General features: G+C 46.0%; 1 protein-coding gene across 3 annotated transcripts in view; it reads left to right on the forward strand.

Annotated features, from left to right (window-relative positions):
* znf407 (zinc finger protein 407) overlaps positions 1 to 20,115 on the forward strand; it is a 196,894-nt gene that overhangs the window by 102,495 nt on the left and 74,284 nt on the right. For all 3 annotated transcript variants that reach the window (XM_036948220.1, XM_036948222.1, XM_036948223.1), the window contains exons 5-7: positions 8,601 to 8,767; positions 15,483 to 15,566; positions 18,162 to 18,282. In XM_036948220.1, the coding sequence (XP_036804115.1) occupies positions 8,601 to 8,767; positions 15,483 to 15,566; positions 18,162 to 18,282 (372 nt within the window). The remainder of the gene's footprint in view (positions 1 to 8,600; positions 8,768 to 15,482; positions 15,567 to 18,161; positions 18,283 to 20,115) is intronic.

Raw genomic sequence — 20,115 nt, forward strand, 5'->3', positions numbered from 1 at the left:
GATAGAGAGCGAGAGACTGAAAGCTAGAGAGAAGTAGAGAGAGACTGAAATCTAGAGAGAAAGAGAGAGAGACTCAAATCTAGGGAGAAAGAGAGAGAGATTGAAAGCTAGAGAGAAAGAGAGACTGAAAGCTAGAGAGAAAGAGAGAGAGACTGAAAGCTAGAGAGAAAGAGAGAGAGACTGAACGCTGGGGAGAGAGAGAGAGACTGAGAGACTGAAAGACAGAGAGACAGCTAGAGAGTGGGAGACTGAAAGCTAGAGAGAAAGAGAGAGACTGAAAGCTAGAGAGAGATAGAGAGACTGAAAGCTAGAGAGAAAGAGAGACAAATAAAATAGAGCTAGAGAGTGGGAGACTGAAAGCTAGAGAGAAAGAGAGAGACTGAAAGCTAGAGAGAAAGAGAGAGAGACTGAAAGCTAGAGAGAGAGATAGAGAGCGAGAGACTGAAAGCTAGAGAGAAAGAGAGAGACTGAAAGCTAGAGCGAAAGAGAGCGAGACTGAAATCTAGAGAGAAAGAGAGAGAGATTGAAAGCTAGAGAGAAAGAGAGAGAGACTGAAAGCTAGAGAGAAAGAGAGAGAGACTGAAAGCTGGAGGGAGAGAGAGAGAGACTGAGAGACTGAAAGACAGAGAGACAGCTAGAGAGCAGGAGACTGAAAGCTAGAGAGAAAGAGAGAGACTGAAAGCTAGAGAGAGATAGAGAGAGAGACTGAAAGCTAGATAGAGATAGAGAAATAGACTGAAAGCAAGAGAGAGACTGAAAGCTAGAGAGAGAGAGACTGAAAGCTAGAGAGAAAGAGAGACTGACAGCTAGAGAGAAAGCTAGAGAGAGGGAGGGAGAAAGAGGGAGAGAGACTGAAAGCTAGAGAGAACGAGAGACTGAGAGACTGAAAGACAGAGATAAAGCTAGAGAGCGGGAGACTGAAAGCTAGAGAGAAAGAGAGAGAGACTGAAAGCTAGAGAGAAAGAGAGACTGAAAGACAGAGAGACAGCTAGAGAGCGGGAGACTGAAAGCTACAGAGAAATAGAGAGACTGGAAGCTAGAGAGAGATAGAAAATTGACTGAAAGCAAGAGAGAGAGACTGAAATCTAGAGAGAGAGATGCTGAAAGCTAGAGAGAGAGAGAGAGAGAGACTGAAAGCTAGAGAGAGGGGGAGAGAGAGAGAGACTGAAAGCTAGAGAGAAAGAGAGAGACTGAAAGCTAGAGAGAGGGGGAGAGAGAGAGAGACTGAAAGCTAGAGAGAAAGAGAGAGACTGAAAGCTAGAGAGAAAGAGAGAGAGACTGAAAGCTAGAGAGAGAGATAGGGAGAGAGAGACTGAAAGCTAGAGAGAAAGAGAGAGACTGAAAGCTAGAGAGAAAGAGAGAGAGACTGAAAGCTAGAGAGAGAGATAGGGAGAGAGAGACTGAAAGCTAGAGAGAAAGAGAGAGACTGAAAGCTAGAGAGAAAGAGAGAGAGACTGAAAGCTACAGAGAGAGATAGAGAGCGAGAGACTGAAAGCTAGAGAGAAGTAGAGAGAGACTGAAATCTAGAGAGAAAGAGAGAGAGACTGAAAGCTAGAGAGAGAGATAGGGAGAGAGAGACTGAAAGCTAGAGAGAAAGAGAGAGACTGAAAGCTAGAGAGAAAGAGAGAGAGACTGAAAGCTAGAGAGAGAGATAGGGAGAGAGAGACTGAAAGCTAGAGAGAAAGAGAGAGACTGAAAGCTAGAGAGAAAGAGAGAGAGACTGAAAGCTACAGAGAGAGATAGAGAGCGAGAGACTGAAAGCTAGAGAGAAGTAGAGAGAGACTGAAATCTAGAGAGAAAGAGAGAGAGACTCAAATCTAGGGAGAAAGAGAGAGAGATTGAAAGCTAGAGAGAAAGAGAGACTGAAAGCTAGAGAGAAAGAGAGAGAGACTGAAAGCTAGAGAGAAAGAGAGAGAGACTGAACGCTGGGGAGAGAGAGAGAGACTGAGAGACTGAAAGACAGAGAGACAGCTAGAGAGTGGGAGACTGAAAGCTAGAGAGAAAGAGAGAGACTGAAAGCTAGAGAGAGATAGAGAGACTGAAAGCTAGAGAGAAAGAGAGACAAATAAAATAGAGCTAGAGAGTGGGAGACTGAAAGCTAGAGAGAAAGAGAGAGACTGAAAGCTAGAGAGAAAGAGAGAGAGACTGAAAGCTAGAGAGAGAGATAGAGAGCGAGAGACTGAAAGCTAGAGAGAAAGAGAGAGACTGAAAGCTAGAGCGAAAGAGAGCGAGACTGAAATCTAGAGAGAAAGAGAGAGAGATTGAAAGCTAGAGAGAAAGAGAGAGAGACTGAAAGCTAGAGAGAAAGAGAGAGAGACTGAAAGCTGGAGGGAGAGAGAGAGAGACTGAGAGACTGAAAGACAGAGAGACAGCTAGAGAGCAGGAGACTGAAAGCTAGAGAGAAAGAGAGAGACTGAAAGCTAGAGAGAGATAGAGAGAGAGACTGAAAGCTAGATAGAGGGGGAGAGGGAGACTGAAAGCTAAAGAGGGAGAGAGAGAGAGAGAGAGACTGAAAGCTAGAGAGAAAGAGGGACTGAGAGACTGAAAGCTAGAGAGAAAGAGGGACTGAGAGACTGAAAGCTAGAGAGACTGAGAGACTGAAAGATAGAGAGACAGCTAGAGAGCGGGAGACTGAAAGCTAGAGAGAAAGAGAGGGAGACTGAAAGCTAGAGAGAAAGAGAGAGAGACTGAAAGCTACAGAGAGAGATAGAGAGCGAGAGACTGAAAGCTAGAGAGAAGTAGAGAGAGACTGAAATCTAGAGAGAAAGAGAGAGAGACTGAAATCTAGGGAGAAAGAGAGAGAGATTGAAAGCTAGAGCGAAAGAGAGACTGAAAGCTAGAGAGAAAGAGAGAGAGACTGAAAGCTACAGAGAGAGATAGAGAGCGAGAGACTGAAAGCTAGAGAGAAGTAGAGAGAGACTGAAATCTAGAGAGAAAGAGAGAGAGACTGAAATCTAGGGAGAAAGAGAGAGAGATTGAAAGCTAGAGCGAAAGAGAGACTGAAAGCTAGAGAGAAAGAGAGAGAGACTGAAAGCTAGAGAGAAAGAGAGAGAGACTGAACGCTGGGGAGAGAGAGAGAGACTGAGAGACTGAAAGACAGAGAGACAGCTAGAGAGTGGGAGACTGAAAGCTAGAGAGAAAGAGAGAGACTGAAAGCTAGAGAGAGATAGAGAGACTGAAAGCTAGAGAGAAAGAGAGACAAATAAAAGAGAGCTAGAGAGTGGGAGACTGAAAGCTAGAGAGAAAGAGAGAGACTGAAAGCTAGAGAGAAAGAGAGAGAGACTGAAAGCTAGAGAGAGAGATAGAGAGCGAGAGACTGAAAGCTAGAGAGAAAGAGAGAGACTGAAAGCTAGAGCGAAAGAGAGCGAGACTGAAATCTAGAGAGAAAGAGAGAGAGATTGAAAGCTAGATAGAAAGAGAGAGAGACTGAAAGCTAGAGAGAAAGAGAGAGAGACTGAAAGCTGGAGAGAGATAGAGAGAGAGACTGAAAGCTAGAGAGAGATAGAGAGACTGAAAGCTAGAGAGAGATAGAGAGACTGAAAGCTAGAGAGAGGGGGAGAGGGAGACTGAAAGCTAAAGAGGGAGAGAGAGAGAGAGAGACTGAAAGTTAGAGAGAAAGAGGGACTGAGAGACTGAAAGCTAGAGAGAAAGAGGGACTGAGAGACTGAAAGCTAGAGAGACTGAGAGACTGAAAGATAGAGAGACAGCTAGAGAGTGGGAGACTGAAAGCTAGAGAGAAAGAGAGAGAAACTGAAAGATAGAGAGAGAGATAGAGAGAGAGACTGAAAGCTAGAGAGAAAGAGAGACAAAGAAAAGAGAGAGCTAGAGAGCGGGAGACTGAAAGCTAGAGAGAAAGAGAGAGACTGAAAGCTAGAGAGAAAGAGAGAGAGACTGAAAGCTAGAGAGAGAGATAGAGAGAGAGACTGAAAGCTAGAGAGAAAGAAAGAAAGACTGAAAGCTAGAGAGAAAGAGAGAGAGACTGGAATATAGAGAGAAAGAGAGAGAGATTGAAAGCTAGAGAGAAAGAGAGACTGAAAGCTAGAGAGAAAGAGAGAGCTACTGAAAGCTAGAGAGAAAGAGAGAGAGACTGAAAGCTGGAGAGAGAGAGGGGGAGGGAGAGAGAGACTGAGAGACAGAGACAGCTAGAGAGCGGGAGACTGAAAGCTAGAGAGAAAGAGAGAGAGACTGACAGCTAGAGAGAAAGAGAAACTGAAAGCTAGAGAGAAAGAAAGAGAGACTGAAAGCTCGAGAGAAAGAGAGAGAGACTGAAAGCTAGAGAGCGGGAGACTGAAAGCTAGAGAGAAAGAGAGAGAGACTGAAAGCTAGAGAGAAAGAGAGAGAGACTGAAAGCTAGAGAGAAAGCTAGAGAGCGAGAGACTGAAAACTAGAGAGAAAGAGACTGAAAGACAGAGAGAAAGCTAGAAAGAGAGAGGACGAGACAAACCGAGAGAGAACGAGACAAACCGAGAGAGAGAGAGAGAGAGAGATAGAGAACGAGACAAACCGAGAGAGAGAGAGAGAGAGAGAGAGGGAGAGAGAACGAGACAAACCGAGAGAGAGAGAGAGAGAGAACCAGAGAGGCCTGCCAGATGATGATCCATTCTGACCATACTGAGTGCTGTCATGTTTCTCCCTCTAGGTAATCTTTCGCTCCCACACACACTCTATTTTGCATGTGAAAATGCTCTCCTGACAGTTGGATATCAGATGGACTCTCTCTCTCTCTTTCCCCACCCATCCCCCTTCACTAAATAAACAACAGTCTTCACTTTGAAGTTGTCTGTTTGTGTCAGTTTGGCTGGAGGGGAGAGTTGGCCTCTCTCTCTCTCCCTCTGCTCCCCTCTGAAGTGTGAGAATATGGAGGAGAGTTTTCTGGTCACCCTAACAGGAGGGAAAGGGAGGGGCCTCTGGAGCGGTCTCTACAGGACTTCACAGCATCTGACTTATTTAGGGTATCTCTGACTGACAACCTGACAGCCACGTGTCCTGTTGTACCGAATAAGTAAAATAGGGTTAGTGGAAGTAAGTTTCTGACACACACACACACACACACACACACACACACACACACACACACAATCCTATCCCGGTGACCACCTTGCCACATGGGGGCGGTAGTGCAGAGAGGCTTCACATTGGCTGGTCTCCGATCAGCTTTATTTGCCATCAGTGGCAGTGTATCCTGCAGATCCACACAATGTACGTGTGAGACGTATGAGTATGAATGACAGTATAGGAATAAAGACGGGAGCTTACAGGGAAGAGGCCCACCTGGCTATTTGAATAAATCTGCATGGGATGCCAATCATTTAGCTGCTTCAGGATCAGAGGAAAGAGAGAAACAGAGGGAGTGTGTTTGTGTGTTCGTGCGTGCGTGCGTGTGCGTGCGAGCGTGCGTGTGTGTTTGTGTGTGTGTGGACAAGAATATATATATTTTTTAATGGTTAGAATTAGTGTTAAGGTTAGAATTAGAGTTAGGGTTAGAATTAGGGTTAGGAGCTAGGGTTAGTTTTAAGGGTTCGGGGTCCCGAGTGGCGCAGCGGTCTAAGGCATTGCATCTCAGTGCAAGAGTCGTCACTATAGTACCTGGTTCAAATCCAGGCTGGGTTTGGCCGGAGTAGGCCATCATTGTAAATAAGAATTTGTTCTTAACTGACTTGCCTAGTTAAATAAAGGTAAAATAGGGTTTGGGTTAAGATTAGGTTGTCGGTTAGAGAAAATAAGATTTTGAATGGGACTGACTTGTGTGTCCCCACACGGTTAGTTGTACAATACTGTGTGTGTGTGTGTGTGTGTGTGTGTGTGTGTGTGTGTCAATGCCAACACAATTGCACTCCTCGTCATCATGTGTAATTGAGATCTAAGGAGCGCCTGTTAATTTGCGTCATGTGGAAACCTGTTGAGCAGCAACCACAACAAAAATAAATACAACTCTAATTATATTTAACAAATAGGAGAAAGGCCTCCTGTTTCTTACCTCTCTCTCTTCCTCTTTTCTCTCTCTCTCTATTTCTCTCTCTCTCTCTTCCTCTTTTCTCTCTCTCTCTATTTCTCTGTCTCTCTCTCTCTCTCTCTCTATCTCTGTCTACCTCTCTCTCTCTCTCTCTCTCTATTTCTCTGTCTCTCTTTCTCTCTCTCTCTCTCTCTCTCTCTATTTCTCTGTCTCTCTTCCTCTTTTCTCTTTCTCTCTATTTCTCTCTCTCTCTTCCTCTTTTCTCTCTCTCTCTATTTCTCTGTCTCTCTCTCTCTCTCTCTATCTCTGTCTACCTCTCTCTCTCTCTCTCTCTCTATTTCTCTGTCTCTCTTTCTCTCTCTCTCTCTCTCTCTCTCTCTCTCTCTATCTCTGTCTACCTCTCTCTCTCTACCTCTCTGTCTCTGGCCTGCTTTGCATTGCTCCCGACTGCTTCGAGGTGGTAGGCTGTATGCATATGTATAGGGGCTAGACTGTGGATCGTGACGGGATATGACACGCGGAGACAAGATCAAAGAGCTCCATCTGATCTGGTGAAAACAGACGCAATACCTCCTGTCTTCCATACAAAAACCCCCACTGATCAGTCTACTGCAAGCACCATTCCTCCTCAGACACACACACACACACACACACACACACACACACACACAGAGAGCGAGAATGAGGCAGGCAGAAAAAGGCAGGCATGTTAAGGCCTAGCGCTGACATGGCGCCCGACGATAAACAATGGCCCCGTTTAGCTCATAAAACAGGAGTGTTGTGCATAATGTTACACGATAAAAGATAGCATTTCTTCACTCATCTTATTTACCTCTCCCACGGCGGGGGGACTGGCTGTCCCAGAAATACTAGGGAGAGAGAGAGAAGGAGAAACAGACACAGACACATATCTATTGCCAGGATAAAGTCTTTGGCAAATCACGGCATACCGTGAGCAAATTAATGGGGGGATTTTGAATATGGCCAAGGTGAAATTAGGCCACGGTGATGTAGACACCATTTTAGAATGTGTGTCTGAGTGCTTATGGTAAAAGATGTGGAAGCTTCCGCTTCGTAAGACTGGGACGATAGTGGGACGTGACAGACCCATCTGTGTGCGAGATAGATTCCTCCTCCTTTGAATGTGGATTGATATATACAACCTGTGTTGTGTGTCCCTTTCTCTCTCTCTCTCTCTCTCTCTCTCTCTCTCTCTCTCTCTCTCTCGCTCTCTCTCCCACTCTCTTTCTGTCCTCCTCCTCTCTGTCCCTCTGACTCCTGACTCTCTCTCACTCCCCGTTCTCTCTCCCTCTCCTTCTCCCCCCCTCTCTCTCCCTTTCTCTCTTTCTACACCTCCTTCTCCCCCTTCTCTCCATGAGGGAAACGTATGAGTTTGAATGATTGATTTGGACACATGCTCCACGTTGCTAGAAGTCATTATTTGTTCAGGTGAGTGTCAACATGGCTTGCTATGAAACAGATACCAGAGGCATTAAACAACACAATCAGACCTTAAAGACGCCCTCCTCCCTAAAATAACATGCTCTCACGAGTCTCGGCACAAGACAAACGCTCCCGAAGAATCTGACTTCATTTTTCATTCTCCGGCTCGGCAAAACTATAGTGCCGGCCTAAAGATGAATTTGACCGCGGGGTATTTTATTGTTTTTACTAATGCGCGTTGCTTGTAGCTTAATAAAATGCTATGAATCTGGGACTGAGCACCCAACTCTAAACTGGAAGTATCTAGTCCTATGTAATGTATCGTTAGCCTCTGTGGAGAAGAGATCTTTACAATCAACAGTGTTTCATATCATCGCACAAAGACTGGGTGGAGGAAGAGATGGTTAGTGAGAAAGGCAAACAGGGTTTGAAGAAATATCTTTATTTAACTAGGCAAGTCAGTTAAGAACAAATTCTTATTTTCAATGATGGCCTAGAAACAGTGGGTTAACTGCCTTGTTCAGGGGCAGAACAACAGATGTGTACCTTGTCAGCTCGGGGATTCGATCTTGCAACCTTTCGGTTACTAGCCCAACGCTCTAACCACTAGACTACCTGAGGTAAAGTGTGCTTCAGCTTTTCATTTAGCCTACAGTATTCCTGCTGGCCTGGACTAAGTGGTGGGAGACCCCTGTACAGGGCAACTCTATTCTCCCCACTGGCCTGTTGTGTGTGTGTGTGTGTGTGTGTGTGTGTGTGTGTGTGTGTGTGTGTGTGTGTGTGTGTGTGTGTGTGTGTGTGTGTGTGTGTGTGTGTGTGTGTGTGTGTGTGTGTGTGTGTGTGTGTGTGTGTGTGTGTGTGTGTTTGGACTGTAACAGAATTTCTCCAGTCCTCTGGGCCCTGGCGCAAAGCAGAGAATAAATGGTGGAGGTGGCAGGCCTGGACAGAAAAATCAATGCCTGCTTATACAGACATGACACGCCAGGGGCCCCAGCAATCTGTGTGTGTGTGTGTTCTCCTACATCCTCCCTTCCCTACCTTAGAGACTTGGGTTTCTACCTTTTACCTCAGCTTTGTGACTAAATAACTCTCTTCTTTTCCCTCCCTCCCTCCCTCCCTCCCTCCCTCCCTCCCTCCCTCCCTCCCTCCCTCCCTCCCTCCCTCCCTCCCTCCCTCCCTCCCTCCCTCCCTCCCTCCCTCGCAGGAAGTTTGAGTGTGATCTGTGCGACCGGTCGTTCAGTGAGAAGTGGGCTTTGAACAACCACATGAAGCTGCATACGGGGGACAAGCCCCATAAGTGTGCCTGGCCTGCCTGCCACTACGCCTTCCTCACCCTGTCTGCCATGAAAGACCACTACAGGACACACACGGGTGAGCTGCAACACCCGCACATGTTGTCTACTGTGCTGCACACACACCTCATGTCACCTAGACACCCACACACATCTCGTATACACACCTGTGATTGTCTAGTGTACACACCTCATGTCACCTAGACACCCACACACACCTCGTATACACACCTGTGATTGTCTAATGTACACACCTCATGTCACCTAGACACCCACACACACCTGTGATTGTCTAGTGTACACACCTCATGTCACCTAGACACCCACACACACCTCATGTCACCTAGACTTCCACACACACCTCGTATACACACCTGTGATTGTCTAGTGTACAAACCTCATGTCACCTAGACACCCACACACACCTCGTATACACACCTGTGATTGTCTAGTGTACACACCTCATGTCACCTAGACACCTACACATACCTCGTATACACACCTGTGATTATCTATTGTACACACCTCATGTCACCTAGACACCCACACACACCTCGTATACACACCTGTGATTGTCTAGTGTACACACCTCATGTCACCTAGACTTCCACACACACCTCGTATACACACCTGTGATTGTCTAGTGTACAAACCTCATGTCACCTAGACACCCACACACACACCTGTGATTGTCTAGTGTACACACCTCATGTCACCTAGACACCCACACACACCTCGTATACACACCTATGATTGCCTAGTATACACACTTCGTGTCACCTAGACACCCACACACACCTCGTATACACACCTGCGATTGTCTAGTGTACACACCTCATGTCACCTAGACACCCACACACACCTCGTATACACACCTGTGATTGCCTAGTATACACACCTCATGTCACCTAGACACACAAACCGATACCTTCAGTTAATGACTCCATGTCCATACAGGTGAGACACACCTACCTACCTACAGTACAGACATGTACCGAGAGGAAGAATCAGTCAGAAATTAACACAGTGCCTGTTTGGTGTGGCCAGACTGTTTGCCTTAGGTGTCAGTCCGTCAGTCAACCTGCTCCTTGACTCCCTTTTAAGTCAATGACAAAAGCTAGCGGACGTCAGGGCGGCAGGCCTGGTCTCGGTTTGACAGGCTGAGTGAGCGCCAGTAGGAGAACAGTCCATCCGTCACACGGGCCCCTCTCACAGTGGCACGGCGCCGCCAACATAATTAGACCTTTTTATTTTCATTTGTTTCCCCGAGAACCGCCGTTCGCCGTCAGCCGGGGCCCGACCGTCACTCTGCTCCAAGCACCTAGGTGTCACTTGCTGCGACAGGGAGGGTAGGGGAAGAGGGAGGGGGAGAGAGGAGAGAGGGAGAGAAAGAGATTGGCAGGCAGGCTGGCAGGGAGAGAGATGACTGAGAGAGAGAGACGACAGAGAGAGAGAGACGACAGAGAGAGAGACGACAGAGAGAGAGACGACAGAGAGAGAGAGACGACAGAGAGAGAGAGAGACGACAGAGAGAGAGAGAGACGACAGAGAGAGAGAGACGACAGAGAGAGAGATGACAGAGAGCGAGAGAGAGAGACGACTGAGAGAGAGAGACGACTGAGAGAAAGACGACTGAGAGAAAGACGACAGAGAGAAAGACGACAGAGAGAGAGAGAGACGAGACGACTGAGAGAGAGACGACTGAGAGAGAGACGTCTCTCTCTCTTTCTCTCAGTCGTCTCTCTCTCAGTCGTCTCTCTCTCAGTCGTCTCGTCTCTCTCTCTGTCGTCTTTCTCTCTGTCGTCTTTCTCTCAGTCGTCTTTCTCTCAGTCGTCTCTCTCTCAGTCGTCTCTCTCTCTCAGTCGTCTCTCTCTCTCGCTCTCTGTCATCTCTCTCTCTGTCGTCTCTCTCTCTCTGTCGTCTCTCTCTCTTTCTCTCAGTCGACTGAGAGAGACTCATGGCCCTGATTAGTGACACCCAGAATGCTAACTCAATTTACAGCTCCATGATGCAACACTTCTATTAATGGGCAGACAGGGATGGGATGGGGGGGGGGGGGTGTGACAGAGGCAGAGGCAGACGTTACCGTATCATTGCAATCCCATTCCAGCACACTGGCGAGTTGACACACTCTAAAATATGATCAGCGTGTGTGAACTGTTTGAACGTTATAAATGGGCTCCTTCACAAGGGTCAGCTGCAATACTAATAAAATAAGTAGGAAACTAAAAGTTGAACTAAACTGTGTGTGTAGCGGGCGGGAAGAGGATAGATCGGATCACTGGTAGGGGGTGTTGAGGAAAGTAGCGTGGGACGACGTTTGAGTGTGTGTCAGCAGAGATACCCAAGATAATGTAGCGCCCAAGATAATGTAGCGCAAGGTGTTTGAATTGTTGGCCCCTACGCTATTACGTGTAAAGCTGTTGTGCAAACAGTGTTTGAGATGTGCTACAGCACTAATCATGAAATGGAAGTCTGTTTTTAAGTAGTGTATGTTCTCAGTCCTGTGGCATTTGAATATTTGCGTTGTGACGAGAGAATTAATCTCTATAAAAACACACTTGTGCTGCTAGCATTTATTTGACTGTGACTGTGGCGGAAGCAGTCATAGTGAGGGACGTCCTATTTTTCCTCTGTGTGTGAACAACTCCTGGGCCTGCAGTCATGTCTCTAACTGGATTCATTGTTCTGGGGCTGATTTGTGTGTTTTCTATGTTAATCACTCCCCTCACACCCCCAATGTCTGAGGAAGAGGAGGAGGATGGGGGGGGGGGGGGGGGGGGGGGTGTTAGGAGGAGGGGAGGTAGCGTCAGCCGCCAGGGTCATTTGTAACGGCTGATGAATGAGCGACTCAAATAAATAAATAAATCAAACATGTCCCAACCCGCCCCAGCCTTTTCCCCCAGCTCTTCCGCAGAGGGACCCCGGCAGTGCCGTTTGCTGCGACAGGGCCACAATTGATTTCCTCATTGCCTCAGTTTGTCGCTTAATCTGGCGATATGCTGATATATCTTCGCACTATGTCAATTAATTTCCCTGAGAAATGAGGCACAAAATGGCGAGCCACATCAATACAGCGGGCGGATTCTGTGTCGAAAAATTAAGCGGTAAAATTAATTGCCCTCCCAACCGCAACCCTGCTAAAACATAACTAATGAGGGAGGCAATTATAGCTGCATGCAGACTCCTCCGGGGTTCTTTAAAACACAGATATAGGCATCGGGCACCCAGACACACATATATCAAATCAAATGTTATTTATCAAATGCTTTGTAAACAACAGGTGTAGCTTAAAAATGAGATCCGGACGGGCCCTTCCCAAAAGTGTAGAGCTGGAGAAAATAGAGAAACGAGTAATAACACATAATAGTAAACGTCATAAGAAATGCACCGTGAGTAACGATAACTTGGCTGTATACACGGGGCATCAGGATCGATGTGCGGGGGTACGAGGTACTATCTGCAGTACATGTAACTAGGAATAGAGTGACTAGGCAACAGGATGGACAATAAACAGTGGCGGTGTATGTGATTCAAAAACACACACCCACACTACAAAGTACTTTTGAATAAGTATTGCAATAAGTGGATTTCTTTTGTTAAGGGTAGAGGGAGTACCAGAAGAATGAGAACAAAGAATCGTTTTGGAGTGATAAAATGACGCAAAGTTCTATAAGCCCACACGAGAGATGAGCTTTAACTGGCTTGTGTGTGTGTGTGAGTGTGTGTGTGTGTGTGTGTGTGTGTGTGTGTGTGTGTGTGTGTGTGTGTGTAATCTGGGGTACGTTTTGTGTGTGACTGTGCTTTTGTCTGATCTGCGTTATGTTCCGTGTGCGTCTCCGTGAGCGAGTTGTGATTGCGTGTGTGTAGGGGCCCTGTGCTCAGTATCTTTAGCCTGCTGGAACCCCTGGTGTTGACAAGGTCCCCCACCAACCCCGTCCTCCCCTCGGCCCTCAGAGGGCTCACCGCCATCGAACGGCAGATGAAAAGCACACGTAATTTATCGCCAGCGTTTCCTCCTCAAGAATAATTGTGGCGACCGCGACTGGGCGCGGGAATCGATGGCTATGGATTTTTCCGTGGTGGGGTCTTGTAGCATGGGGCATAATGAGAGATGGAAGGGCGACGGGTGGAATCGGGGGGTGATGGGGGGGAGAAGGGAACGAGGGGTCTGTTTTTCTGATAGGAACTGAGGAGGCAGACCTAACGCTCCCCTAACAGTCTGCTAACGTTCCCCCTAACATTCACCAAACGTTGCCCTGAAGGTTTCAATGCCGACAAGGAGAAAGAGAAGAAGAAGGGCAATTTTAAAAGGCCAGGGATTTTATAATTCCAGAATGAACAAATAGGAATCCTCTTTAAGACCTATTTAAGACTGGTGGATTTCTCTTCTTAAGTGGCACTGTGTTAGAACACACTCCTCACAGTCGAGTGGCTTTAAATGGGAGTAATATGAGGCTCCTCTCTCTCTCTCTCTCTCTCTCTCTCTCTCTCTCTCTCTCTCTGTGGATTCAATAAAAGCTGTTATCCGAAGTGAAAAACACTACTTCCCCTCTGCGTGAAGTTGTCACCTTGATGCATTAGCAATGCACAGTGAGAGTTCAAACTTTGGGATTGAGATGAGCAGTTGCGTGATTGTGTGTGTGTGTGTGCGTGTGTGTGCGTGTGTGTGCGTGCGTGTGCTCTTGTGGCATGGGTTCGTGCACATGCTGCATCTGTCCGTGTGTGTTTCTGTCTGCGTGTGCATGCATACCTGTGTGTGTGTTGGTGTCTGTGTGTGTGCGTGCAACTGTACCCACATGAAAATGTTTTATTTTGTGGACATTACTGTAGTATTTACTATAGTAATCTACAGTATACTGCAACATTATATAGCAAGTACTACACATGATTGAGGGAAACTACAGTGTGTAGTATAGTATTCTACAGTGTATGGTTTACTACAGAACTCTATAGTAAGTACTGTAGTATTCCTCAGCAAACTGTAGTATTTTTATTTCATGTGGGCAGCTACAGCATGTGCCTTATGTCCTGGAGGCAGACAGGCCAGAGCTCTGCCGTCTAATCAGAGCCGTTTCCTGCTGAGGCGAGCTGGTGTAATTGGCAATGGGCAGCAACAGGTTAGCACTGAGACACAGCACCATACTAAGCCTCTGTCATATAATCGCTGTTATTAACACCTGTAGGTCTATGTCCTTAGATCACAATATCTACTTAGCTAAAGAAAATGGGATGTTTTGTCACGTACACCGGATAGGTGCAGCCGTAGTAGTACGGCGACCCTGGAGCAAATTGGAGGTTAAGTGCCTTGCTCGTGGACACATCGGCAGATTTTTAAACTTGACGGCTCGGGTATTTGAACGAGCAAATGGTTACCGGCCCAACGCTCTAACCGCTAGGCTACCTGTCGCCCAACAGAAGGAATTGTTTTCAGATGGTCGTAAAATGTATCATTTAGCCATTTCATTTCGAATTTTAGGATCCCTGTAGGTACAAAAAAAAAGACATACAAAAATGATTTGATAAAACGTTGAATTTGGAATTTACTGCTAAAGCCCATAGAAACACATTGAATAACACATTTATTAGTACATGGCGAAACAGAGGGTCCAAAAATGTATCATAAGGAATAAGGTTTTGAAGTGTCTGTCCTGTATCTGAGAGATATAAGATGTTTGGTCACATTATTAGTGGCACATTTGACCCCCTACGCACTTTTTGCCATTTCTACAGCCCGATACTGGGTTACCCTCAGATGACTCTCCTGAAGCTTGTGTGTGTCGTAGAGCAGAACAACCAACACCTTCAAAAGGAAAGTCTCCTCTTTTGATATTCGTGGCATATTAGTTCTAACGGTTCGGTCTGGACTGTCGGTTTTGTGAGAAGACCTCTTTGAAATGAGGACGTCCGCGACAGGGGGTTCAGACAACTGCTGTAAAGCTCGTTGATGTCGTAGAGCCAAACAACCAACACTGTTATAAACATCCGTTACACTGGGTATAGACCATCACCTGGGCCCTGTTCAGTAGAGAGGAAACATTTTGAAATATAAAAGGTACGTTCTGAACTGGACGGCATGTTTTGTCGTCCAGTTGCCAAACGTTTTGCATATCGTGCAAATAAATACTCATACTGATGATCCAGTGTCCTCAGAGTCATGTTTGTGTTGCAATCAGCCTGCCTTACATCCACCCCGTCCTCCTCCTGCTGTGTCTGTGTTGAGAGACAGAGCGCGTGAGCCATCAGGCTGTTAATGACAGTGCCAGATGCAGGGGAAGAGGGAGAGAGAGGAAGCACACTTGCGCAGTAAAAAACCCGCTGGAGTGATCAGCTCAGCCCCATCTGGAAGGCATCGGCCAGAAATGAAGTTGTACAAAACCATCCCATTGATAATAAAGCTAATTTTTATGGCTCTGACAAGTATGTAATTATGTTCAGCGGTGCTTTTCAGATTTTATCACAGTCAATAAACCACACTGGCAATTTCTGTCCCATTTGACATATTTACACGGATACATTTGATTGGAGGAATTAGTTAACTGTGAGAGCCTTGATGGATATACACTAGTGATCTGTGACTTTTCCCTCCGCTTTCATCTGTTAATGAACACCCCCCCCCCCCCCCCCCCCTCTCTCTCTCTCTCTCTCTCCCTCCCTCTCTCTCTCTCTCTCTCTCTCTCTCTCTCTCTCTCTCCCCCCCCCCCCTCTCTCTGTGTCGATGATGTTGTCCCTACTCCTTCTTCCTCTGTTGACTCTGTAATGTTTTCTGACCCCCTCATTCCCGCCCCCTACAGGAGAGAAGTCCTTCCTGTGTGATCTCTGTGGTTTTGCGGGTGGCACGCGACACGCCCTCACCAAACATCGCCGCCAACACACAGGTAAGCCGCACGACCCTAGAGCTGCACACATCCAGCGTCTGACACACACACACACACACACACACACACACACACACACACACACACACACACGGTCATCATTGCTGCTACTATTTATTATTATTCATCTAAGCTGCTCAACCATGTCACTATTATTTCTGACACACACACACACACACACAGTCTGACATGCTTGCTGTCAGTGATAGACATGTGTAGCAGTATGGATGACTGAATCTGAGATTTTTAATTTAGGTTATCATTTCACCATGTCATTCTATCGCTTAGGAAAATTGCGTTTTTCAGATAGGCCGTCAATAACAAGTGCTTTTTGGATATTGGGAAAGTGAAACAAATCCTGTTAACCGTTCGCCTGGCAGGCGCCCAAGGATCAAGCGTCCCGTTATAAATATTCATTTAGATATTCATATTTTGTATTTTTTTTTTGCTGTCGCATTTTGACAGTCATTTACATTTACCCAATGCTCTTACTTTTTGTCCTCTCTTGTCCCCTGTTGTCAAGTGTCAATTCCAATAAATACACCTCGCCAATCTATTGTCGGACACACTGTCCGGACTACAGGTGTAATCAGTGAGTGTGTCTCTTTTTTTCAGGTCAGACCTGGGTTCAAATACGATTTGAAGTCCTTGAAAAGCTTTAGATGACTGAGTCTCAACTGTTTTTGCCTCGGGACCCAAATTTAACCAGGTTGTGTCAGTCGCGACCCAATATCTGCACGGCAGAAAATAATCATCAAAATACGATCTGTAAAAAAAAAAAAATGTTGTTAGTGAATGTAGCAAATAAATGACAAGGGAACAACATTCCCCGTTCTTTCATTGACATTAATAACAATTCTCCCATATTCTTGATGAAGAATGTTAATAAATTCACTAGTTTGAGAGCACAAAATCAACCCCAAAATAACACTGCTATTAGCCCTATGTTGAAAATACTGTGATTGAAGAAAAAACATTTTTGCTTAGACACCCGTGACCCATTGACAATCGCTGCTTTAGGTGGCCTTGATTGAGCTTCCCTGGCACAATTGAATCATTGGAATAGTCATAAAATTGCAAACCAGGCAGGATCAAGCAAATTCTCAAAAGTATTTGAAAGATTTCAACCACTTTCCTACTAGCACTGACTTTACTAATAAGTATTTTAGTGATTGTGATATGTTGTGGTCTCATCTAGCTACAGTGGGGCAAAAAAAGTATTTAGTCAGCCACCAATTGTGCTGTTGCTGGGCAACACGGACTTTCAACTCCCTCCAAAGATGTTCTATGGGGTTGAGATCTGGAGACTGGCTAGGCCACTCCAGGACCTTGAAATGCTTCTTACGAAGCCACTCCTTCGTTGCCCGGGCAGTGTGTTTGGGATCATTTTCATGCTGAAAGACCCAGCCACGTTTCATCTTCAATGCCCTTGCTGATGGAAGGAGGTTTTCACTCAAAATCCCACGATACATGGCCCCATTCATTCTTTCCTTTACACGGATCAGTCGTCCTGGTCCCTTTGCAGAAAAACAGCCCCAAAGCATGATGTTTCCACCCCCATGCTTCACAGTAGGTATGGTGTTCTTTGGATGCAACTCAGCATTCTTTGTCCTCCAAACACGACGAGTTGAGTTTTTACCAAAAAGTTATATTTTGGTTTCATCTGACCATATGACATTCTCCGAATCTTCTTCTGGATCATCCAAATGCTCTCTAGCAAACTTCAGACGGGCCTGGACATGTACTGGCTTAAGCAGGGGGACACGTCTGGCACTGCAGGATTTGAGTCCCTGGCGGCGTAGTGTGTTACTGATGGTAGGCTTTGTTACTTTGGTCCCAGCTCTCTGCAGGTCATTCACTAGGTCCCCCCGTGTGGTTCTGGGATTTTTGCTGCGTGGAGCCCCAGATCGAGGGAGATTATCAGTGGTCTTGTATGTCTTCCATTTCCTAATAATTGCTCCCACAGTTGATTTCTTCAAACCAATCTGCTTACCTATTGCAGATTCAGTCTTCCCAGTCCGGTTCAGGTCTACAATTTTGTTTCTGGTGTCCTTTGACAACTCTTTGGTCTTGGCCATAGTGAAGTTTGGAGTGTGACTGTTTGAGGTTGTGGACAGGTGTCTTTTATACTGATAACAAGTTCAAACAGGTGCCATTAATACAGGTAACGAGTGGAGGACAGAAGAGCCTCTTAAAGAAGAAGTTACAGGTCTGTGAGAGCCAGAAATCCTGCTTGTTTGTACGTGACCAAATACTTATTTTCCACCATAATTTGCAAATAAATTCATTAAAAATCCTACAATGTGATTTTCTGGATTTTTTTTCTCATTTTGTCTGTCATAGTTGAAGTGTACCTATGGTGAAAATTACAGGCCTCTCTCATCTTTTTAAGTGGGAGAACTTGCACAATTGGTGGCTGACTAAATACTTTTTTGCCACACTGTATGTTAAGATGAATGGGCTTATGTACGTAATGTCTGTGTTAGAGTGAGCTTCTGCTTGAGATGGACAGTGATTCTGTATCTCTCTCTGTCCGTCTGTCTGTCTTTCCACCCGTCCTCATCTTCTCTGTCTGTCTCTCTGTCTGTCCCCCAGGAGAACGGCCTTTCAAGTGTCAGCTGTGCGGCTTCGCCTCCACCACCCAGTCCCACTTGACCCGCCACAAGCGGGTGCACACAGGGGAGAAGCCCTACCGATGCCCCTGGTGCGACTACAGGTACCGGCTCATTGGGCTCGCCCACGCATGGATGGATAGATGGCAGGGGTTCATGGCAGGGGTTGATGGGCAGGAGGACTGGGGGTTTAATCACACACACACACACACACACACAGGTCGGATCTCCCACAGGCTTCATCATCTCATCTCATCACTCTGCAATCATCAGCAGGCTACAGCAGCCAGCCACGGGCAGGTCTCTGTCATTAAAACACCATCACAGACCATCAGTAATTACACAGGAAATTGTCGGTGAAATTGGAAAAACTTTTGGCCACGTTGCACTTCTCCATCTCGCTTCTCTTCCTCTTCTTCATCATCTTCCTCCCCCTCTCAGGTGTGGTGGAAGTGTGAAAGGAATGCTCCTAGCATTGGTTTTAGAGAAACCAAAATGACATGCACAGGCTGTTTGTTGTGGTTTGCTCTATAAGGATCTATACGGCTGTTTGCTGTGGTTTGCTCTATAATGATCTGTACGGCTGTTTGTTGTGGTTTGCTCTACAAGGATCTGTACGGCTGTTTGTTGTGGTTTGCTCTATAAGGATCTGTACGGCTGTTTGCTGTGGTTTGCTCTATAAGGATCTGTAAGGCTGTTTGTTGTGGTTTGCTCTATAATGATCTGTACGGCTGTTTGTTGTGGTTTGCTCTACAAGGATCTGTAAGGCTGTTTGCTGTGGTTTGCTCTATAATGATCTGTAAGGCTGTTTGTTGTGGTTTGCTCTATAAGGATCTGTAAGGCTGTTTGCTGTGGTTTGCTCTACAAGGATCTGTAAGGCTGTTTGCTGTGGTTTGCTCTATAAGGATCTGTAAGGCTGTTTGTTGTGGTTTGCTCTATAAGGATCTGTAAGGCTGTTTGTTGTGGTTTGCTCTATAAGGATCTGTAAGGCTGTTTGTTGTGGTTTGCTCTATAATGATCTGTACGGCTGTTTGTTGTGGTTTGCTCTACAAGGATCTGTAAGGCTGTTTGTTGTGGTTTGCTCTATAATGATCTGTACGGCTGTTTGTTGTGGTTTGCTCTACAAGGATCTGTAAGGCTGTTTGTTGTGGTTTGCTCTACAAGGATCTGTAAGGCTGTTTGTTGTTGTTTGCTCTATAATGATCTGTAAGGCTGTTTGTTGTGGTTTGCTCTATAATGATCTGTACGGCTGTTTGTTGTGGTTTGCTCTACAAGGATCTGTAAGGCTGTTTGCTGTGGTTTGCTCTATAAGGATCTGTAAGGCTGTTTGTTGTGGTTTGCTCTATAATGATCTGTACGGCTGTTTGTTGTGGTTTGCTCTACAAGGATCTGTAAGGCTGTTTGCTGTGGTTTGCTCTACAAGGATCTGTACGGCTGTTTGCTGTGGTTTGCTCTACAAGGATCTGTAAGGCTGTTTGCTGTGGTTTGCTCTATAAGGATCTGTAAGGCTGTTTGCTGTGGTTTGCTCTACAAGGATCTGTAAGGCTGTTTGCTGTGGTTTGCTCTATAATGATCTGTATGGCTGTTTGCTGTGGTTTGCTCTATACGGATCTGTAAGGCTGTTTGCTGTGGTTTGCTATATACGGAGCTGTAAAGCTGTTTGTTGTGGTTTGCTCTATAAGGATCTGTAAGGCTGTTTGTTGTGGTTTGGTCTATAAGGATCTGTAAGGCTGTTTGCTGTGGTTTGCTCAATAAGGATATGTAAGGCTGTTTGTTGTGGTTTGGTCTATAAGGATCTGTACGGCTGTTTGCTGTGGTTTGCTCTATACGGATCTGTAAGGCTGTTTGCTGTGGTTTGCTCTACAAGGATCTGTACGGCTGTTTGTTGTGGTTTGCTCTATACGGATCTGTAAAGCTGTTTGTTGTGGTTTGCTCTA

This window comes from Oncorhynchus mykiss, chromosome 2, assembly GCF_013265735.2.
Source record: "Oncorhynchus mykiss isolate Arlee chromosome 2, USDA_OmykA_1.1, whole genome shotgun sequence".
Taxonomy (NCBI): domain Eukaryota; kingdom Metazoa; phylum Chordata; class Actinopteri; order Salmoniformes; family Salmonidae; genus Oncorhynchus; species Oncorhynchus mykiss.